At 42.7% G+C, this 22,626-nt stretch overlaps 1 protein-coding gene across 1 annotated transcript in view; it reads left to right on the forward strand.

Annotated features, from left to right (window-relative positions):
• Window positions 1-2,848: 2,848 nt before the first annotated feature.
• Window positions 2,849-22,626, forward strand: part of AGK (acylglycerol kinase) — a 36,665-nt gene continuing 16,887 nt past the window's right edge. The window contains exons 1-7 of the mRNA XM_017804686.1: window positions 2,849-2,991; window positions 11,957-11,996; window positions 15,848-15,927; window positions 17,177-17,252; window positions 18,600-18,692; window positions 19,646-19,678; window positions 21,659-21,753. Of these exons, the coding sequence (XP_017660175.1) occupies window positions 2,891-2,991; window positions 11,957-11,996; window positions 15,848-15,927; window positions 17,177-17,252; window positions 18,600-18,692; window positions 19,646-19,678; window positions 21,659-21,753 (518 nt within the window). The 5' untranslated portion in view covers window positions 2,849-2,890. The remainder of the gene's footprint in view (window positions 2,992-11,956; window positions 11,997-15,847; window positions 15,928-17,176; window positions 17,253-18,599; window positions 18,693-19,645; window positions 19,679-21,658; window positions 21,754-22,626) is intronic.

A 22,626-nucleotide genomic window follows, 5' to 3' on the forward strand; every position in this document is an offset into this window, starting at 1 on the left:
GTATTTCTCTTCAAAAAGCCCCATCTCAAAACTCACCAACCCAAATTCTCAAGTAGCATCACACAGTCCCAATAGTGGGGATAGGATGGGACCTCTGGAGCTCACCCAGTTCAGCCACCCTGCCCAAAGCAGGGTCAAGTCCCTCTGCTAGGGATGCTGAAGACCACTAGTATTTGAGCTAAAATTTCTCACTTATACTAGCCCTGATGTGTTTTCATGGTTATGAACTCAGGAAAATTTCCTTTCAGCCATCTTAGAGATATTCAGGTCTTTCATACACTTCAGCATTTTTTCTGACTGCTCCAAACGTGTATTAGCATGCTAAAGAGGCTTTATTTTAAAAATTCAAGCTTGTTTTGCAAACATCGTTAATAAACATAACTGTACTCAGAAGACTTGGTTGCAAAATAGGAAGTTACAGATGCTTGTGAATTATTTGTGGCACCACATGAGAATTATGAATTTGAAAAGCATTTATCAGCACAGTCTTTTTATAAGTGAAGGAAAGCAGGATGAGAGTACTAATATCTGTGGCTATCATTGCTGTTAGCAGTTGGCCATACCACCTGAATCCTCAAAGCAAGCAGGACAACACAAAAAGAAAAGTAGGACATTTAATCACTCCACGCCACCTGGAACACTCAGCACTGCATCAAGTGCATGCACTCAGTACACTGAGGTGCATTGGACAGATGAACCTGGAATACCGAAGTGGGAAGCAATGGCTACTGGATGAGGTTATGCCTGAAATATTCATCAGGAGGAGATAATTTAATGTTTTCTTTGAAAAAACAATTCCCAGATCATCTGCTTTACAAAAAGAAGTGAAAAGAAAACCCAAAACATAGTAGGGAAAATAATCCATAGGGTTTAGTCTGCTTTTCTTAACACTAACTGCAGTGTGTTTTCTGGACCATCTTCTGCGTCAACGTGATTTTTGTAGAACAGACTTCTGCATACCCAGAATCCCAAATTTGGCCTCAAGCAGCCACCTTATGTTACTATTCACATCCCATCCTGACATTCTTAAGCAGAAGGATTTGGGGAAGCTTTTGACAAAAAAAAAGCCATTTTATTGACTTTGACATGTTTGTATCGCTGCAAATGGCATTTTAGAAAAAGGAAAAAACATAATGGAAAAAAAATTTGTGTCTGGTGTTAAGTTCATTACCCTGACCCACAGGTCCCTGCCAGACTGCCAGACTTGTTCTTCTGAGTCCTCAAGCTCAGGTCCCTGTCAAAAGGAGGGCTGTGGTCTACAAAAGCAGCGTTGCTTCCTCACACCATTTAGCCAGTGGTGTGTTGTGAATGGCCAACATCTCTCTTCCTTTCTTATAGGATGGGGTCTCTTGGCACTTTTATGAAATCTCTGAGGCTGTTCACCATCTTTCAGACATCATGAGAGACCATGGCCTGAGTCAGAATAATAGAATATCCTGAGTTAGAAGAGACCTACAAGAATCATTGAGTCCAGCTCCTGGCCCTGCACAGGACAGCCCCAAGAATCACACCATGTGCCTGAGAGCATTGTTGAAACACTTCCTGAAATCCATCAGGCTTGGTGCTGTGACCACTTCCCTGAGGAGCCTGTTCCAGTGCCCAACCACAGTCTGGGTTAAAAACCTTTCCCTAATATCCAGCCTAAACCTCCTTCTGACACAACTTCAGGCCATTCCCTTGGGTCCTGTCACTGGTCACCGCAGAGAATCGATCAGTGCTCTTCCCCTCATGAGGAAGTTGTAGACTGCCATGAAGTCTCTCCTCTTCTCCAGGCTGAACAGACCAAGTGACCTCAGCCACTCCTTGTATGGCTTCCCCTGTAGATCCTTCACTATCTTCGTTGCCCTCCTTTGGACACTCTCTAATAGCTTAATGTCTTTCTTATATTGCAGTGACCAAAACTGCACACAATATTACAGGTGAGGCTGCCCCAGAGCAGAGCAGGACAATCCCCTCCCTCGACCAGCTGGCAGTGCTTTGCTTGATGCCCCCCAGGACATGGTTGGCTCTCCTGGCTGCCAGGGCACTGCTGACTCACATTCAATTTGTCATTGACCAGGACTCCCAGGTCCCTTTCCCGGCACTTGCTTAGTATCCCCTCCAGTCCTGCGCCCAAGACATTTGTGAAGATGTTGAAGAGCACAGGGTCCAAGATGGAGCCCCGTGGAACCCCACTAGCGACAGGTTTGTCCCAAAGCATTTTCCACGCTGGGGTCAGACCCACCTTTCCCTGGCAGGATGTTCATGCTGTTCATGGCTGCGTGGCATCCTTCTGAGGCTGGTGATGGGAGACATTTCTCATGGTGCCTATGGTCATCCTGCTGGTTTGGCCTAAACAGCAAACCCCGGGTCCTTCCTGGACAACGTTTCTTCTGGCTGGAATATTCTGGAGTACTTTCAGGTTTTACTATTATTATTATTATTATTTGTTTTGAGAGTTGTTGTGTTTGGGGGGGGTGGTGTTTTTGTTTGTTTGTTTTTGCTCGTTTTGTGGTTGTTGTTGTTTTTTGTTTGTTGGTTTGGTTTTTGGTTTTGGCGGGGCGGTGGGCACCGAGTATATTTTTATTGCTGTGAAAAAAAAAAACCAACCCTGTTCACTTTCTCCCTCTGCCACACATCATCTCCTGCTCCCCGTGCCCGGCAGCGTCAGCGCTGGCAGCCAAGCGCCCGCGGCAGTGGGTCACCTCGAGGGCAGGAGGGCGACTCCGCAGCGAGAGCCGGGACACGGGGGTGGGAGTGTGAAAACACTTTTCCTCGGGATTTGTGGGTTTTTTGTTGTTTGTCCCTTCCAATCGCGGCCGGGCGCCGACGCGGAACGTCGGGGCCGCGGGAGCCGTTTCCAGCCGAGCCGGGCCGGGCGGCGGCAGCGGCGGCGCATCCCGAGGGCGGGATGGCGAAAGTGGTGGCGGCCCTCAGGAACCACTGGAAGAAATCCACGGTCGGCGCCTGCCTGCTGGGCTGGGGAGGGCACTGGCTCTATGGGAGGCACTGGTAATGCCGGCTGGGGCCGGGCAGGGAGGCGGGAGGGAGGGGGAGCTCCTAGAATGGGGGTGTCCCCTCGGAGGGCCCCGGCACCCTCAGGGCTGGGTCTCCATCCCGCTCCAGCAGCCGTGGGGAGGCTCAGTGGCTTCTGTCCTTCCCACCTTGGCCGTGTTGTGCGCCTGGCGCTGGTTCAGGCGGGAGGTTTAAACACGGGGGATGTCTGGGTGGCTTGAGCGATTTTAGGGCCTCTTGGAGAGCAGAGAGTTTTCTCTCTTCTGACTTTAAAAAATGCCCTCGTCCGTGTGCGTGCCATCAGCCTGCCTGCTTTTAGCCCGTGCTGTAAGGCTGAATGGAACCAGGCTGGCAGGGTGCCACCTCCGTGTGCCGAGGACAGCCATCCCAGCGTGGTGGTCGTGTGCCCGTGGCTTTTCCCAGCTCCTTTTTGCTTTTAATGGTGCCATGCCCCACATGAGGGATGCCAGGCTGCTGTTGCAAGAGCCCCTGTTCCTTTCTGGAGGCCGGGCATGGGCAGCAGCCCTGTGCTGTCCTTGCTGGTGTTGCTCACCCAGTTGCAAGGAGCCCGTCACTGCTGCTCACATAATTTGTACCTAATGGTGTCATTCCCACTGTTTACCTGTGGAGCAAATGTCCCTTATGGTAAGCAAAATCCTCATTTGTGATGTTTAAGTAGCTGTGTTTGTATTTTAGTCCCTGTCCATTAAGATGACCATAAATGCATCTGACTAAAATGCAAGTGTAGCCAATTTATTTTAAAAAAATGTTACTTTTGGTGCTGCTGTTTGTCCTGTCCCTGTCTGGATGCCTTTTTGGTTGTTAAGTTGGGATTTTAGCAGTGTTCTTTTCTGCTTGCATTGAAATGCTGCCAAAGCCTCGAGGGAAAAGTTAGGAAAATAAATCTGTTTATGTTGTTTGTTATACCTTCCTTTTTCACATCCTTTTGCCTCGGGACTTTTGCATTAAATCAGTCTTTGTTTTGCATTGTACATCTGCTTTGGTTGCTTGCTTCTTACCTGAAGCAACTAAGGCTCAGTTGACTTTCAGAGAAGTAGCTGGGGGTCCCGGTGGACAACAAGCTGTCCATGAGCCAGCAGTGTGTCCTTGTGGCCAGGAAGGCCAGTGGTATCCTGGGATGCCTTAGGATGAGCATTGCCAGGAGGTCGAGGGAGGTGATCCTGTCCCTCTGCTCAGCACCCTGGGGAGGCACGTGTCGAGTGCTGTGTCCAGCTCTGGGCTCCTCAGTACAAGAGAGACGTGGAGCTCCTGGAATGGGTTCAGTGGAGGGCAAGGAGGATGATGAGGGGACTGGAGCATCTCTCTTAAGAGGAAAGGCTGAGAGAGCTGGGCCAGTTCAGTCTTGAGAAGAGACAACTGAGGTGGAACCTCGTCAATGCCTGTAAGTATCTGAAGGGAGGGTGTCAAGAGGATATACCAGGCTCTTCTCAGTGGTGCCAAGCAATGGGACAAGAGGCAATGGGCAGAAACTGATGCACAAGAAGTTCCACCTGAACATGCACACCTTCACTGTGCAGGTGACTGTGCACTGGAACAGGTTGCCCAGGAAGATTGTGGAGTCTCCCTCGCTGGAGATACTCGAGAACTGTCTGGACACAATCCTGTGCCGTGTGCTCTGGGATGACCCTGCTTGAGCAGGGAGGTTGGACCAGATACATGTAGCTTACCCTGTTGTGAGCAGAAGTATTTGTACTAAATAGGTTGGGTTTTTTGATGCCTCCGTGTAATGGCAGTGACCTTGCATTCAACTTTCTCCTCTGATGACTCGAACTTTGAATTTTGATGAAATAACAGAATGTAAAAGAGCAATTATTCGAAGTTCTATCATTCTCAATACCTCTTAGCCAAAAGAATAAACTTAATGTACAAAATGAGGAGGAAGAAATTGCTCAGTGGCTTTCCTGTGAGGGGCTGGCTGGTGGGGCAGAGCAGCCTGTGACCTTCACAGGTACCCAGCTTACGTAAGTGGCCTCTTCACTGGTCTTCTGGTGCCACAGATACTAATGACAGCAGAGTGCAGACTACAGAGAGCTACTGGAGTAGACTTTAAGGAAATGACTATGCTCCTTGTGCATATGGAGAGGGGGCACTTGAGAAGGCCTGGGAAAGGTGACAGGCACAACCAGTCTCCCCTTTGTGTCTCTTGTTTCCGGGAGCTCATGTGCCTGCTTGTGTGCTGTTGGTTTCAGCTGTATTGATTTCCTGTGTGGTAACTGTGAAATCACATTCTGATCACAGAGAACGTGAATAAAGACGAAAATATGAAAGGCAAACAAACAAAAAAAGGGAACCTTTGGTATCTAAATTTCAGTGCTTGGAGGTTATTTGCACTAAGTGTAGGCATGGTGCTTTAACCCAGATGATACATTGGGGGGGAAAAATATGTTCACATATCCCATTCTTCAGTCTCCCCTTTTATCTATAAAGGAAAGTAAAAAGAAAAATTTCCTTACCAGACACTGGAAATGCAAGGTAGGAAGTACTGTGATGACAAGCAGCTGTGTGAGACTTTGATGCAGGCTGAAGCACAGCTGTGAAGTACAGCTTTCAGAGATTTAAACACTGTTTGGAAACAGTGGCAACCGTTTAGCCATTTCTGTGCTAGTCTCTGTGGAAGATTGTTTTAGCCAGGGAACAGAAAAATGAGGAGTGACAGAAGAACCTGATGGCAAGAGTGTAAAAAAGTATTCAAAGGTGGTCTCAGCAGCCCTTTCATAGTACTCTGTGCACAGTGAGTGCCTTACCTTGGTGCTGCTGGACAGGATCCCTTTCTGCAGCTTGTTTTGCTTTCGAATGCAATGGCTTTTGGTGTCTTTTTGCACATTCCCTCTTCCCAGTGTCTTTGTCTATGTACACTGGGGAGCAGGAGAGCTGCCTTTTGCCCCACACACAGACTGCCACAGGCAGCACTGGGAGAGGTTAGTGAAGGATCCGTGTATGGGCTGTGTTGGCCCCGAGGCTTGCTGTTACCAACATCAGAGGCTAAATTGCTATGCATGAGACATACCTGACTAGACTTAGATTTGCCCTTTTAGAACAGATTAAAGGTTTAGTGAAGTCTCGTGCTTCGGTTTCTGGCATCACGAGTTTCCGATGATGGGGTGTTTTGCTTTAGCACAGGATCAGTTCAGATTAGCCTCTGACTTCTTGGAAGGAGCTCTCTGAGATGTTGCTCACTTGTTTGCAGCTGAAGATAATTTTTGTTTCCCATCCTGCATCCCTCTTTCTGTCCTTGTGGATTTTCTAAAATATTTCTCTTGCAAGGAGCAGATAATTTTCTTTTTTGACTTCTCAAGGTTCATTCCTCTTTTGGATGCAGTGGTTATGATGCCTGCATTAAGTGGAGCTATTGTAAATAACAATCTATCCTGCAAATAAATTGCAACTCTTCTGTAGTCAATCTCTACCTGCTCACAGGGACAGAAGAGCTCTGGAGTATTTCCTTAAGATTTTGGAGGGTGCTACATGGACAAATCTGGACAAAAGGAATGTTACCTTTTCCAGACTTGTTCCCAGTGCCACTTCCCTGCCTGGAAGTGGACCTGGGTGTCCCCCTCCTGCACCCTGAAGACTGTGCTGTGGGTCTGATGTGGATGCCGTTGTGCTCCCTAGGGCGTAAAGGAAAGAGGGGCACTGGAGTGTGATGGATCATCACTGAGTTAGTCTAAAGGCTGTGGATGACAATAACTGTAAAGGTCAAGGAGCTGCTTAGTCTGGCCTTGTGTGGTACTTTGTTCATGCAGGGTTTAGTTTCTGGATCAGAGTATTGGCCTTCCGACTTTGGGGCCTTTGTTCAAATACTGATTGATTTAAAAGTAATGAGTTTTTGGGTGAATAGGAAGAGCAAAGAGGAAACCTTGTGCTGATTCCTCCTCCCCTATTTGTAATTCAGCCCTTCTCAGTGTGTGATATAACAGAAGGTACCTCTTCAGCAGAGGCATCGATCAGGAGGTGGCAAAGGTTTTTCATGTGTAAAATGATAGGTATTATGTCTGGTTGAACTGATGTTAACTAAAACCCTGTTGCCATTTTTACAAAACCTCAGTGAGTCTTAAAACTCCTTTTGTTCTCATAAAAGGATATTTTTTAAAAATCCATTGTCTTGCATTTAGGATAGTAAATACTCTTATAGTGTTGGAGAATTAAGAAGATAACTCAGTGTTGCTACATGTGAGGTTGTCTTTAATTTCTCTGGACTGCATAAATTTACATATTACGCTCATTTTAATCTATAGCATATCATGCTGCAGGTACAAGGGACACTGAATTTAGTATCCTAGATCAAAGCTTAGGGGGTATTCAGATTGTCAGGTGTGTGCTTATACACAGTAACATACTTCTCTTTAATGTATACACATGAGATTGATTACAAACAAAGATACCGTATGATTGTTTTAAAATGTCCACCAAGTTAGGAAACCCCTCTCACCTTTATGTCCTGGTTCACCTTTCCTGAGTTGAGCTGCTGCTGTTCTTTGTACGTTCAGGTGGTGCAGTGAGTCACCAGCTATGCCAAATCAGCAGAAATTTAATCTCTGGCATGATGGACATCAGTTTAACTGATTGTCAGATTTGACCAGACTGTTACAGTGATGTGAGTGATCATCACTTGGTCAGGATGGGGACCCTCGATGTTGTACTGAGGCAGTGGACTCATCAGACTCCTGATTTTACTCTGTATATGTTAAAGTATTGACTTTCTCCTTAGAAAATGCTGGCAAAGCACCTCAGCCTTTGACTGCCTGCCAGTAATCTTCAGTGTTATTGTTATCTACAATTTGAATGTTAGTCTCTGCGTGTTTGCCAACTGATAACTCACTTTGTCACCTTTCTGCATATACTTCCTGAGTGGCTGACTTTATTTCATCAGAACTTAGTAAAAAAACAGAGTATAAGTTCTGAGTCTTGGGTAAAGCTGATGAAAACTGAGATTGTCTTTCATGCCCTTCCAAAGCCAAGATGGAAGTAAATGCTAATATCCAGCAGAGAGGATGCTGTGCTCTTGCCGTATTAGAAGCAGCCAAAAAAGCTCTCTTCTAAGATAAAATCTCTTTTAGGAGTTCTGTTATAACTCCTGAGGAGTAATCCTATATGCACAGCTTTGGTCAAATTTCTCCTCACAAAACTCTTGTGTTTTAATGCAGACACTGAACTGGAGAGTTTTTAGGCTTCTTCTTTCTGGGTATACTTAATAGTCTTAGATTTAATACCGATAACCCTTTTGGAAATGGGATCTCACACCTGAGCTTCTTTATGCATTTGTAGTGTGGTCACTTCTAAAGGAGTTGCTTTGGTTGGCTCTCAGACAAAGGCTTACCCTTGCTGCAGCTGTGGGCCTCAAACAGCCTTGGTTTGACTTTGTTGTTCTGCTTATTGCCTGCATTGCTGCCCTGGCTGACCCTTCGTCATGGGAACTGTCCTTTCCGTCCTGGCCTCCGCTGGAGGAGCATCCATATTACATTGTGTGGATCCGTGTGCTTACATGTAAGAGTGCTAATTCCCTACTCTAGCTGAAAACACTCGGGACAGGAGCAGTGGCCACCAATCCTACACTGGGGATGCTGCCAACGAGTCAGAACAGCCCAAGGTTCAAGGGGGTCGTACGGTTGTTGTGCTCTCCCAGCGCTGGTGTGTGGGGAGCTCTGGACAGCTGCTCTTGTGTTCTCTCTGCCTTGGTTCCTTGCTTTGGTGTAAGCCCTCTCTGCCTTCCAAAGAGTCTGTGCTGCAGTGGCTGCTGGCCTTGAGGGTTGACTGGGAATGTTCTGTTCGTGGGTTCAGCTTAGGACATCCTCTCTTCCATACCCCACTGCCTCTGTTTGTTCCTCTCCGTCTCCCAATTTTTTACTGCTTAAGCAAGTTGGCCCAGCTGTAAGCTGTGTGGTGCTTAATTCTCACAGCAGGAAGACGGCTCTGAGTTGGCCAGCAGATGCAACACTGCTTGTCTCTTTCGCTTTAAGCTCGAATTGTGTAGATAAGCCCTTAGGGGAAATGTAAAGTAAAAATTGATTTTCGGTTTGCTGTGGATATGGTGCAAGTCAGAAGAAATCTCTGCATGTTCTTTAAGGCAGTGCAGCAATTTCCCTCAGCCTCCACCTGCTCGTGTTCGAGGGTTGTTGAAAAGGCTTTGTTACTGCCTAATAGTGGATGATAAAGTACAAAAAAATCAACAAAATCTTGTGTGTGTTGTTAAAGTCTCTTTTTCTCTAGGAGCTGGTGTGCAGACATATTTTGAGAATTAATACATACTGAGACACAAGACTTTAAGAAATTACCTTTCTGCTGTTTTTAACATTTTTCTAGCAATATTTATTAATTGGTATGACTTACAGAGGGCTTCCAGACCACTTTTGGTACTGTGTGTGAGCGACATGAGGTTAGTAGAGGAAAGAGCTGTGATGGAGGAGGAGAACTGCTGTTCTTAGAGATGCACTCCTGTGAGGGCACTTGTGCTTTTTAAACTTGAGTTTGAAGTCAATTAAGTGTTGACATCACATTTTAAGGAAATAAAATATTTCCTGTTACCTGGCATCCTTAAGCCAAACTTGGGGCATCCTTAAGACTCAGATGACTCTGAAATACATGTCCCAGTTGGATCAGTGGGAATCCTATGACTATGGCTGGGACGGTATGGGATTCTGGGTGCTGCGCTGCTGGAGAGGTGAGACAAATCACATGTAAATTGCTGAATGGTAAACGGTTCTTCTGGTCTCTAAATTTTTCTTTTGACACAAAAATATTAAGTGTCAGAATAGACTTTTTCTGTTTCTGTAAGTGGTTCACTGCAGGAGAAAATGAACATAAATGTTGACATCTAAATTGTCAAGCTTAATTTTTATGATTGAGACTCCATTGAGCTGAATCGGGCTTGCATTCTTGACAGTTGTTTTGAGGGTCTTTGCAGGTTGGGAAACAGAGCAAAATATCTTGCTTACATTTGGAAAGTATTGCTGGGCTCCATTTTAGAGGCAACTAACACTGCAGGATAAGGTTGTGGGCACCAGGACATCATGCAGGCTGATGGTGTGACACAGCTTGACTTCTGGACAAAACAGCATCACTGTGAAGTAAACAGATAACGTAGGTTTGACCAGGATTTGTGAATAAGGTCAGGGCAGCAGTTCTCAAAGACATCAACTGTGCTGCCATCATTTGCTAGCACAGTTTGCTTGATATCCCATAATATTTCAGCTTTATGTATAGAAATTGCAGTTGCTTTGTGTTTACTCTGGTCACACATAGTCACACAGGGGGGTAAAAAGTCCCTGTGTGAGGGCTCATGCTCTCAGCGGTGCAGTGTGGGCTTAGCCCGTCATGCTCTCTTGACTGAGCTGGAATTAGCTGTGACAACGTTGCTTAGCTTGGAACACAAACCTTTTCAGAGGCAGTTACTTTAACTGGTGTGCTTTCATCATATTACTGCAATCAAACCCAAGTCTGTCGCTTCCCTAAGTAATATTGCCAGTGCTTAATACAAATTATTTACTCCTTTAGTTTTAAGGAGCAGATATGACAGCGTGCCTCTGAGGAAATTTTTTCTTAGACATTTCAGTTTCTTGTTATCCCGATGAGGTATTACTCACATATTTTCTTTTCCCATGCTTGACTCTTCCTTTGTCCTTTCGTTATTACCAGGAATAATAATGTGGCTTTTTTACTGTAGAGTTATTTTCTCGGAACCCAGTTTGATATCTCACCTGAAGTCACCCTATTTCTCATTTTATGGCATTGCAGCATCTCTTGTTAAGCCAAAAAGAGCAGCTTATATAGCTCCAGTGAAAGATAAATACTGTAAACTCATGGAATTGAATAGATGGCACTCGTGTTTGGCCCTTGCCCTCTCTTCTGCCATTTCCATCGCAGGGTTTGGCCTGATGAGCCACTCTTCGGAGCACAAGTGTGCTGGTTTCTTAGTCACTCGGGTTTTTTCTGGTTGGCCTTTAATCCTTTCAGTGTAGTGTTCATTTTGGTATGCTGACTGTAATTGGGTTTTTTTGTACTTGATATTTTGAGACAGTAATATACAGTCTTGCCAGGTATTGGCAAGGACAAGCTGAAAGGAGTGTTTTGGTTTTAGCAAGGAGGGGCAGCGTGAGGACAGGTGAGACTCTGGGCACTGCAGAACAGTACTCCCCATTTTGTCTGCAAGGGGAAATAGGGCATTTTTTGGTCTGGGAAAGAGCAGACTTCTGTTCCTCACTCAGTAGCTCTGTCTCCTGTGTGGTTGCCAACTATACCCTGCTTGTCTCCTTGCTAATGCTGTCACCAATGACAGGCACAAGGATTAGTCAGGAATTTATGTCTGAAACAAATGTCCATGCCGTATCTGATATTTTCTCCTTTGTTTTTAAACTTCACGTATGTGACTTGAGTGTTTTTCACCTCTGTGAGTTACTGCTTTAGGCCATGCTCAGACCTAGGTGGGTGGTAGGTGCTGCATGAACACGTGTTCAGCTCACAAACTGATGGAGAGGGGAGTTTACAATTATAACGCATAAAGATTGAAGTCCGTGGAAGTTACACTTAAATCTACTTTAAATCCCTTCTATACTGCCAGGATGGTAAGTACCTTCAGTGTAAATAACAGGCAGCATGAACACTGGAAAAACCCTCACCTTAGCTCTGGAGTACAGTTATGTAGCAATTTAAAAATAAATTACAGTTATACAGTGTGTCAGAGCTTATGTAATCTCAGCACACATGGCATCCTGGTCTTTGTTTCCTGCTTTTCTTTATTTTACAAAGAATGTTCATGTGCACAGGCAGAAAAAGATTATGTTTGTGTGCTTAAATGGGTGCATTTCAACCTTAAATTTATTTTTTTTTTGTTTCAGTGTTGTCAAACTGTGTGTAAAGGGGGTATGTACCTACATTTTAAAAATGAGCAAATTGTTTTAAACTTACACAACATAATGCCTGCTCTCTCTTCTGTCTCACCTGATAGCGATAACCTGCTACGAAGAGCTGCATGCCAAGAAGCCCAGGTAATACCGTTTAAAGTCATAAAATTAGATTAAAATCTCCCTCTTATCTTGGTTGTGCAGGGCTCCTGAGATTTTCCCAGCGGGCCCTTTCTGCGTGACAAGCCTTGTAATGGTGCCATCTGTGTTCCTTTGCTGAAGTGCCAAAGGGTGTCGGAGGCCCCGCCTGCAGCCGGGGCACTGCACCTTCCGTGCCCTCGCTGCTGCTGCGGGGGACGGCACAGCCTTATCGCCGGGGTGATCTTAGTTACTGCCGTGGCTGCAGGACCCACAGTACTGCAGCTGTAATTGCTCTGTGCCTGTGAAGTTCTGGTAGGAAGAGGATTTGTCGGTAAGACTGAAATCGCAGACCCACCGCCAGGGGTGCAGTCTGGGCAGGAGCATCGTAAACTGCTTCGTGTCAGTGCTCAGCTGGAGAGACCCTGGCTCTTGTCTGTTCAGTCCTGAGGGACTGTGGTGAGGGACTGACCCAGCTCTTTTGAGACCCGTGTACTGGGAACTTAATGGAGTCAACCTGTTTGCTGATCACTGATAAGAAAACAAGTGTTGAGGGGGAGATAGTTATCTCTGAGGGTACTGGCTATTGCATTTCCTAGTTTGTGGCCTGTCTGGGCAAACAGCAATCAAAAAATTCTCATACTGTAGTATTCCTATAAAGAAATGTTGTCCTTAGTAAACAGTCTTTCAGAGGTGTAAGTGCTGCTGCCCATGAATGACATCACTTCTGTAGGATTTTAAGTCTTTCCACCTCCCACCAGTAAAGTTTGCTTTAAACCTGCTTCTCCATGACAGATCTTTGTGATTTTGAAGGGTGTAACGCTGTTTCCATCATTGCTACATACTGGGGCCTTAGAAGAATAGGGAAAATTATTTTTCTCAGTAGAGAACTTTTCTTCAGATTACCCTGCTTCTGTGGTGCACCTGAATAATTGCAATTTTTAGCCTGCCTGCAGTTGAGAGGAAGATTTTCACGGCAACTCGTCTTGTGCAGTGGATCTTCATGCCAGTATAGATGTAAGGGAGCTCAAGTCTCAGGAAAGAACAAGAAAAATCTTTCCCTGAAAATAGTGCTTTCATAAACCATACTTACAGCCTCAGAGTCAAATGCGTTTACAACTCAGAGTATCAGTTGTTCTTGATTTTTATGTTTTCAATATTCATTTTTACTGCATAGTAACGAAGTGATAGAAGTTTTTTATATCACCAAAAATAGCTGTTAATACGTCATTATTTGAAGCATGCTGGCCAAATTAAAACAATTTTTTAAAAGGCACTGATGAAATGGTGAATGTGTGCTGTCCAAAAGATGTAACTGCTAAGGAAAGACTGGTACAAGAAGATAGTTAAGTTGTGTGGAAATTCTGAATTTCCTGTTTCTTAATTCCAATAATTAAGCAACAGGTTCTGTTCCATTATGGCTTATTCTTATAAATGAAAATACAAAAGCACTGTCAATAGAGCTTCCTACAATTTCAAAGGTTAAAGCCTGGGAAAATATCCTGCAGAAGACTCCTGCATTCGAATGGAATGAACCAGAAAGCCTAGTAATCAATTCTTGCTGTAATTTCCATTCTTACTGATGTGTCAGTGCCAAATAGTTCTTGAAAACACACAGCAATACAGCAGTAAGGCATTAAGTGTCTGATATGTTCTTCAGAGTAACAACAGTCAGAAATTGTTTGAAAAACGCTACTTGCATTTATAGTGCTGTATAAGCATTGGGAAAAAAATAGTGGCAGACTCACCCAAGAAAAGGTTTAGTCTGAATGAAGGGGTGTGTAGAGGTTCCTACTATTTTGGATTTTTTGAGATTTTAAGCCTGTTACAATATCAAATTGATGAGGCAACTGCCATTCTGCCAAAGTATCCACTACAGCAGCACTTCATGCAGAAGTCCCACCATGTGTGTCTGAATTTAAATATAATTTTAAGATGACAGCCTTGGTGTGGCAGATGATTATAGAAAGATTCTATAATAAAGAACTCATTTATCATATTTTAACATTTTACACCTCCTTCTCTAGAATAAAACAGTATCAGCTGACTTGGACTTTGCAGATCAGTCCCGCTGATTAACTTTGTTGCTGAACTCGGGGCATGTGTTAAAGGTGCCATCTATCTGGCAAACATTTCACTCAAGGATAGTTTTCTGTAAAAGAATCTAGTTTCTTTGTTAGTATTCATAAAGCACTATAAAGGCCTTGTATAAAGGTTTTTTTATACTTGCAGAATAGTGATTGTCATCTTAGAAATGCAGAAATACAATACCTGAAAATGTGCATTTGACAAGAAAGTGAAAAAGGCATTGGCTTACCTAAATTATACCTTCACATATATATTTAATAACCATTTTTATTGTCTGACTTTAAATTGTTTTATGTTCTGCTCTGAAAGACTTCTAGAATGTTGCATTATTATTTTTATATTTCCTGTCTTACAAATCAGCATCTGCTTTAGAAATGCCCCTGTACATAACATAAATGTCTAAGTATATTACATAAAGAAGTAATTATTTCTTTAGTGATAAATTCTTTATGAGTCTTGTAAGGTTGTTTGGAGCCTTGTTAGATTGTTTAGAGCATGTAAATACATGACATTGTGTCGCCCAGACAAACAATTAGTTCTTTCTAACAGCTGTAACATGCTAGAGGTCCCCTATCCCCCAATTCCCGCCCAACAATTGCAATATAATAAGTTGGTCTGTTTTCCAGCTGATCTTTGAGTAAAGCTTAAGAGCTATTGATTTGTTTTCATTTCTTTGAAGGTTTCTTCACTCTCAGCAACTTCTCTCATCCTTTTCCTTTCTTGAAGAAGAAATGTGAATGTTTTAAGCAGCATAGCAGCTGCACCCTTCTTTTAATTGAGGTTTCCTGAGCAAAATTGGCAAGTGGAATTAATTATAAATTTGAACCAGCTAATGACCCCTAAAATGTACTGTTCTTTGTGTACGGTATCACCTTCTTCAAGTTAAAAATTCCTGCTAGGGGGATTAACTTTCAAGATAAAGGGGAAAAGAAGCCAGGGACAGTTGACTGGGCCATGCTCAGCTCAGTGGTCTTTTGTTCCTACTTTATTTCTGTGGCTTCTGGATAGTATTGCTGAATACATTGTCATGCTGGTACTCAAAACCAGTTTGATTTAGTGTGTTAGTGAGGATGCCTTTAAGTGCCCTTAAAGAGGTTTACAGAGTCGGATGTATGCATGGAAGCTTTGCCTTTTCTTGCCCCTCCTGTGCTGAAAAGCTATGGAAATAGGTACAAGAGGCTGTATATGGAATGACTCTTGGAGAATTTAAAATAGAGGCGCCTCTTCAGAATTGGATTAAAAATTGAAGAGGAGTTAAGTGATTTTTATATAGAGACTTTTAGGGAAAAAAATGTGAGAAACAGTGAACTTGCTCTGGTAATTCTTTCATATCTCCAAAAACTGAAGCGTAGAAAATACTAAAATGAGTAGAAGAGACTGAGGAATTGAAGTTCAGAAGTGAGAAAGGGATGCAGAAAGAAGGTGGCAGGCAGGTGTATGAGAATTACATAAGGAAAGAAAATCAAGTAACCTTGGAGTCAAGGATAGCTCCCTGGATCTCTGCCCATGGCAGAAAACCAGAGGTTGACAAAAACGAAATGGTGGTGGAATTGTAAAAATGAGCTAAAGAGTACTTATGACAGTGATGTGAGCTGTTGCTAAGGGTGCAGTCTTTGAATAGGAGACCTGTACAATGGCTGAAGATGGAAGTCATTTGAATGTCATGAGGCTTGAAAGCCCATTGACATTTGTAGAGGAGCATTATTTTGAACTGTTTTAGCAGTGTGCTTAAAAGATAAACTGAGTTCTGCTCTTTGTCTCTTACTTAGGCTTTTGGCAACGAGCTGATCCTTCCCACTATGCCATTGAAGAAAGCAACAGTGTTCCTCAACCCAGCAGCTTGCAAAGGGTAAAATTCCCCCTTCCCAACACTCTCATTTGAGACACTCTTTCTTCATTTTTGCTCTGCCATCCACTACAAAAGCCAGCCAGATTTTTGAGCTCATTTTTGCCTCCCTCTGATACCAAGCTGGCGCTACATAACTATGCCAAACTTTATTTCACCAAATATATTGGGATGAGAAATAGAATTAGTGGCTTGAGGTGAAAGAATGATTTCTAAACATATGTATATTTTGAACTTTTTTTTCTTTTATCCTGTGTTTTGGCCTTTGTCATTCCTTCGTATGTGGCATTCCCTCCAAACTTTTGCATGTGATATGTTTCCGCTTCAAAAGCTGTAGAAACAAGAGATGACCTTGATTGCTTCAAGACTTGACATTAGCCAGCAGTGATCTTACTTCTGTGGGAACCTGTCCTTGAAAGGGATGTGCCCACAAATTGAGAGGCTAAATATGGGCTCAGAGCAAGACTCCTGGAAGAGGTCTGCTATTTTTACCTGCTCATTAGCAGAAAACCTGTAATCTTGGATACGATGTGTGTCTGTTTCTGCTGATCAGCTAAGCTTTTTATCCGTTGCATTTTGGGAAGGGGCAGGGAGTTGTTAGTACCAATATAAAGGGAATAATATATCTGATGTGGAAGTCCTTGGACTTATGTGCTTTTGTTCAAAACACACATGACTGGAAAATGCCAAGTATTAATAAAGCCTCATGATTCTACTTGTAAGCAATTTATGGTTAGTGACATAATTATTTTATTATGCAATTAGAGGCAGAAAATGTATCAGTCCTATAACAAAAGGTCAGATAAAGTTTTGGTTCTAAACTTACTTAATAATATGTCTTAGTAAATAGTTGGGGTTTTCTGATGTTTCTGAAAACCTACGTGGGCCTTCTTTGTGGTCGTAAAGCCTGGTGCTCTTTAAGTTATTAATTTTCTAATAAATTTCTTTTTGGAGATCTTATTTTGTTTTGATGGATTTTTTAAATTATTTTTGGAGAAAGCTAGATAACGTCTTCTGCATTTATTAAAACTGCAACAAAAAAACTGACATCTGAGATATGAGACTAGAAATGTAATACATTTGAACCACACGAAATCTCATCTTTCCTGACTGGCAGGTTGAGTGACTGATTTTGTAGATTGTATGCTTGGTTTTAAGTAGATTTCTTCTTGCTATTCATTTATTTCTTTCCTTTTTAAATTTCTTTTTAGCTACCAGACTAATTAAATAGTTTTTACTCTGTTATTTCTAGCAAAGCCAGGAACCTTTTTGAAAAGAATGCGGCACCAATTTTGCACTTATCTGGCTTGGATGTAACTGTGGTTAAGGTAAGAACTGATAGGTTCTGCTAATATAGAGACACTGTCTGCTCTGCTTTCTCCTCTTGAAGAATTGAAATTAAAATCTGTATGCATTTGAAATACTCAGTTGTCCTGTAGACATCTCATGGGAAGAAATAAATACTGAGATATTAAGCTGGTACTTAATCTTTTTTGCTTTTTAATTCACAACTAATTTACAAACAGTATACTGAGATTTTAATTTTCAGCTAAAGCACTTCATATGCTTGTTTGTCTGTCTAAAGCAGCCCTTCTGTAATTCATATTTGAGAGAAAACTCTCCAAATACTTGAGTGCTGGCTAGTGGTGCGTGCCCAGTGCTGTTCAAATTGTCATTTCTGCCTGAACTTGCAGAATTCAGAAGTGAGGAACTTTGACGTGCAGTGGAACTGTTCAGATTAATTAAAAATAACCTTTTATTTTTCAGTGGAAATATCTCAGTGTCTCTCCAAATAATTCAACATTCCCATTGCAAAAGCTGAACACTGAGATCTCAATGCTGTGAATTAACAGACAGGTTTTCTTTGGAAAGAGAAGAACAAATAAACATGAAGGAATTCTGATCTTTTTGCAGATTTTTGAGGTTGCAATATGAGGATTGCTTAATAGTCAGTGAGTTCTAGCAGTGAAGTACTCTAATATGCATCTTTCTGTCTTGGAATCCTTTTCACAAGGTTTAGTCTTAAAATGCTGTTTTATTAATGCCTTTCTCTTACCATTGAAAATACATAGTCCTACCCTAAGAGGAAAAAATTATTTTGCAAGACTTAAAACTGATGCTTGGTAGCAACTGATGAGTTGTCAAAACAGGGCTGGGCCAGCAGGTGAGGCTGAGATATCTTCATAAAAAACAGTAATTTTTCAGAAAACAGTTTTCATGGTTTAGAAAGTCAGTGTACTCTTCACTATTAAACCCACAGTCAGCAGCTTGCTGTCAGGCCTTTCATGTAGCTGATGCTGTTTCAAGAGATGCACTTGAGCACTTTGGCTGCTAAAGGTGTTGGGAGCTTTTCTGCAAGAGCATGGTTGGCTTCGGTTTCACTGTAAATTTACCTGGAAATAAGATTATTGCTGTGATATGGTAGATGTCTTGAGTAAGATATACTCTGATATTTCATCTAACCTTTGTGTGTGTGTCTGTGTGTTTACTGCACATATTCTATTGGGCAGCAGCCTGATTTTGAAGAAATCTCCATGAGTGTAAGTAATATGCAGTACTGTGTGCCTGTATGAAAATAACTGTTAAGCAGATGGATAGATGATTCTTTTTTCTCTAAGAGAGATGTACTAGAAATAGCTGTCTGAGTTCTCACGTTTGGATTTCTGCTTCTTCAGACTGATTATGAGGGACAAGCAAAAAAGCTGCTGGAATTAATGGAAAACACGGATCTGATCATTATTGCAGGAGGAGATGGCACAGTACAAGAGGTACTGCAGGAGCCTGGTTTGCTGAGAATCGTAGTTGGGCTGCGAGTGAGAAGGTTGAGTCTGTGCAGTGTAGCAGCACCATAACGACTATTACTAGAGATTTGTCAAGTTTAATGTCTGTGTTTTCAGTCAATGTTTTAATCTTCTGAGAACAGGGACACTCTGCTAGTTGGTATTAATCTAAAAGTGATGATGGGAGTGGGGGCAAAAAGAGTGTGTGACGTGTCTTCCAGAGTTTTATTCAAGAACGAGCAAACTGTCTGGAGAGACGTGATTCTAACTTTTTCTTTCTGTGTGATTTAGTTGTAATGGTTTAATTTTCCAAGTTCACTCCTATCTGTATGCTCCCCAACAGGAATGCATATTTGGCTAAGTGGGAATCGGATAATTTAAAAGTTATGTGGGAATGATAACAAAGCATGGTACGTATTTAATAAATGCCTCTTGTCAAGATGATTAATGACAGGAGCAAACTACCAGCAGAACTGGGGGATACTCTGTTTTGCAAGTAAGACTGTATTTTGTTCGAGCATTTCCTGGAATGCTAACTACTGGTTTCATAAGACAATGGCTAAATGAAATGCAGTGACCTTAAGAGAAAGTGGTCAGAGTACATCTGCAAGTTCCTCCTGGCCTTTGAGTTGATTACTGTTAATTGCAGTGGCCAGTGCTATTTTTGCATTATGCAGAGCGTTATTCAGTGTTAAAACATTTACACTGGCCTTGGTTATGGTGCCAGCATATGCTCAGGCACACTCATAACCCTGCTGTTTCCACCATGTTTGCACACTGAACACGCCTCCTTTCCCGTGTAAACAGCCATAGCACCTTCCATGAAAGAGTAGCTGCTCCTTAAATCTTTCCAAAGAGTAAATGTGGTTAAGAATTTCATAGCTTTCTACTGTAACCGAAAAATAAAATCCTTGGAGCTGAGTATTTCCCATGTTTTTCAGGTCATAACTGGACTTCTCCGCAGGGCAGATGAGGTGAGAAAGTGTCATTTTAAAAATTTTGTGCATTTCTTAGAGTGTCTTGTGCATCCACTGTGGTCTCTTGGCCTCAGCTGTCTTCTGCAGATACGTTGCTCCCTAATCTGGAGCCAGCTTGCTGCGTACCCAGTCAGCCCTGCTGGTGCCCTGCAATGCTGCCTGTTGTTCTTTGTTCCCATTCTAAGGGATGCAGTGGCTCCCAAACCGTGGCTTTGGGAAGTTTCCAGCATCAGAGCAGGGATTGTGGAGAAGCCAAATGCTCAACTTTCAAAGACCCATGGACCAGCTGTGCATGCCACTTTGTTTGGCACAAGCGTTGGGCAAAAGTACATGTTTTTCCTGTATTTGTACAGGCTTGAAAACTAATTGAGTTTTGGTCACACTCCCTCTGCTTTGAGATTGCTCTGCTGTTTTTTCAAGCAGTGAATATCTACCTATGCAGATGGCTGCACTAAGCAAATTTTAACCTCTCAAGGTGGATCACTCCAAATGGAAATGAGGGAGATTTTTCTTTTTAAAGTGGGAGGACAGTGTTATTGAAGAAAGGAGGGAATCATTGTTCCCAAAACCTTCTGGCAGGAACTGGCAAAAACTCAATTAAATGATCCAGACAAGATTATGATGATACCCTTGGCAGCTAGAATTGTATCTGTTTAGGCATTTGCTTTGTCTGAATGTGACAAGAGGAACTTTGCAACCAAGCCAGCATTTTTAAAGGTGGGCTGCCTGTATCAATTCTGAGAAATCAGTTTTTTAAGTTTAATATTATTATAGTTGGCTCCTGAGACCTCTATAATCTGAAGATCATGGAAGAAAAGTTTTAGAGGCTTTACTGGCTAGTTTCTTTTCTCTATTTTCTGACTTACTATCTCGATGTAGCTTGAGTCGTTTTGCAGCAGTGTAGGAAATTCTGCATCCAGCACAAATACAGGTGGAATACTGCATTGTAGTATTGCCACTGTGTCACTTTGTGTCTTTGGCCAGGGAATTCTTCTTGTCCTTCATATCACTGTGTCCTAGGAGTAGAGATCTGCACTTCAGCCCCCTCTCTCTGTACTCTGCTTCCCTTTCCACTCGGGTGTGTCATATCTCTGTTGCCTGGGTAAGAAGAACCTCTGCAAGGTATTCCAAAAACGTTGTTCCTGGCAGCCAGGGGAGCAGAGCTTGACTGCATGAGCTGCAGCCAGCCTCTGATCTGCACACTGTAAAACAGCTCTGAGGAAAATGAGGGAAGGATGTTTGAGGTGCATTAAGACTCGCAGGTGACATGGAGATAGCAAGGGAGAATGGCGGGGCAGTGAGACGGGAATTACTGAGTCGGTGTGGATTGGCAGTATCCCGGTGCTGCTGGCAGCAGTGCCCAGGAGGGAGATGGTACAACTCTGATATATGGTAGTTTACAATGATTTGCTGACATGCTTCAAGAAGCACAGTTTATTACGAGGCACAGTGTAATAACTTGCTCCTTCAACAAGCCCTTTTGCTGAACTGTGGTATAGAAAAACAACATTGTCAATGACTTTCAAAAATCAGACCTTCTGCTGCTTCATGATTTGGGTGCCAGCGGAATCAATTGATTTCCTTTCCTTAAGTGAGAAAATCTCTTTGCTATGCAAGGTTACTCTGTCAGAGGGGCATTTCTGCAATAGTAATGAGATTCAGAGCTCGTGATGCCACTGTCAGTATTAAGAAAGATGGCAGATTGCTGACAGAATCTGTGCATTAGTTGGGATGTGGCTGCCAACTTGCATGTAACAATGCTCTTAATGATTATAGAGAGCTCCTTTGTACCCAGTTGGCAGTGGTGGATTCACAGATTTGGATGCCATGTTCTGAGTCATTATGTGTTACTGCCTCGTTTAAGGAAGTGCCTGGCTGCTCAGTGCCAAAGGGGTGATACCAGACACAGCTGTGATCTCCACACAGGAACTTCCTTCAGCTGATGCAAATGTAAATTTACTCTCCTCATGTGTCCAGGCTGCCTTCAGTAAGATTCCTATAGGATTCATACCTCTTGGAAAAACCTGCACTCTGAGCCACACGCTGTACCCTGAGAGCACAAACCAAGTCCAGTAAGTATTACATGTTTCTGAAACATATTTTTTGTTTTCAAGGAGTTCTTGGTAGCTTGATACTTTTCTTTTTCTTCTGTGTTACATAGAAGTTGGCAGTCTTTGGGCAGAGCCTGACAGTTCTCTGAACTTGCCTGAGTTAATGACTTCCAAAAACTGACTAAAAATTAAAAGAAGGAAATGTATGTATTATCAGAACATGATATAATTTGCTGTGGCTAATTTCTCTGTGATCATGTGATGCTCAAGTTTTTTTAAAAAAAAAAGGATTAAAAGGATCAGCCTCTTAGGAATAGCAGAAAGGGTATGACAAGGATGTAGCAAGGATATGACAAAGTAAAACAAAAATAAGTCCTCTTTCTGTCCCTTCTCCAGTCTAAGAATTCTTTAAACCAGTCTGCATATAACTGGGTTGGCACCTGCAAAGTAAGGATTAGTACAAGAATATGGGAAAGGCTGGATCCTATTACTGAATTTTGCAGAGTGGGACTGGCTTTTCCCTGTGGTGGGACTGATGCTGGCAACAGTACAACAACCTGATTCTTATGTTTAGCATCCTGGGTATGATCCAACCTGGTGGTATCTGTTGCCTGCATTTCAGTTTGTTTGCAAGATCGTTTTGTCCACTTCTAAAGTAAAAAGCCTGGTCAGCTTATCTTTCTTTTCCCCACACTTCATTTCTTTTTGATTGTTCCCTTCCTCTTCTCTCAATCTAATAATATTTCTTCTTGCTGCTGAAATCTCTTCACTCTTGCTTTCCCACTAACTCATTAACATTTTTCTTTCTGGAACCCTTGCTGGTATCCATCATCCATAAAACCCATGAGTCAACTGGCATAACATCCTTCATTAAAGCTACCAGAGTGCTTTGAA

This window comes from Lepidothrix coronata, unplaced genomic scaffold (assembly GCF_001604755.1).
Source record: "Lepidothrix coronata isolate B3197 unplaced genomic scaffold, Lepidothrix_coronata-1.0 Scaffold10, whole genome shotgun sequence".
In the NCBI taxonomy this organism is placed as follows: Eukaryota; Metazoa; Chordata; class Aves; order Passeriformes; family Pipridae; genus Lepidothrix; species Lepidothrix coronata.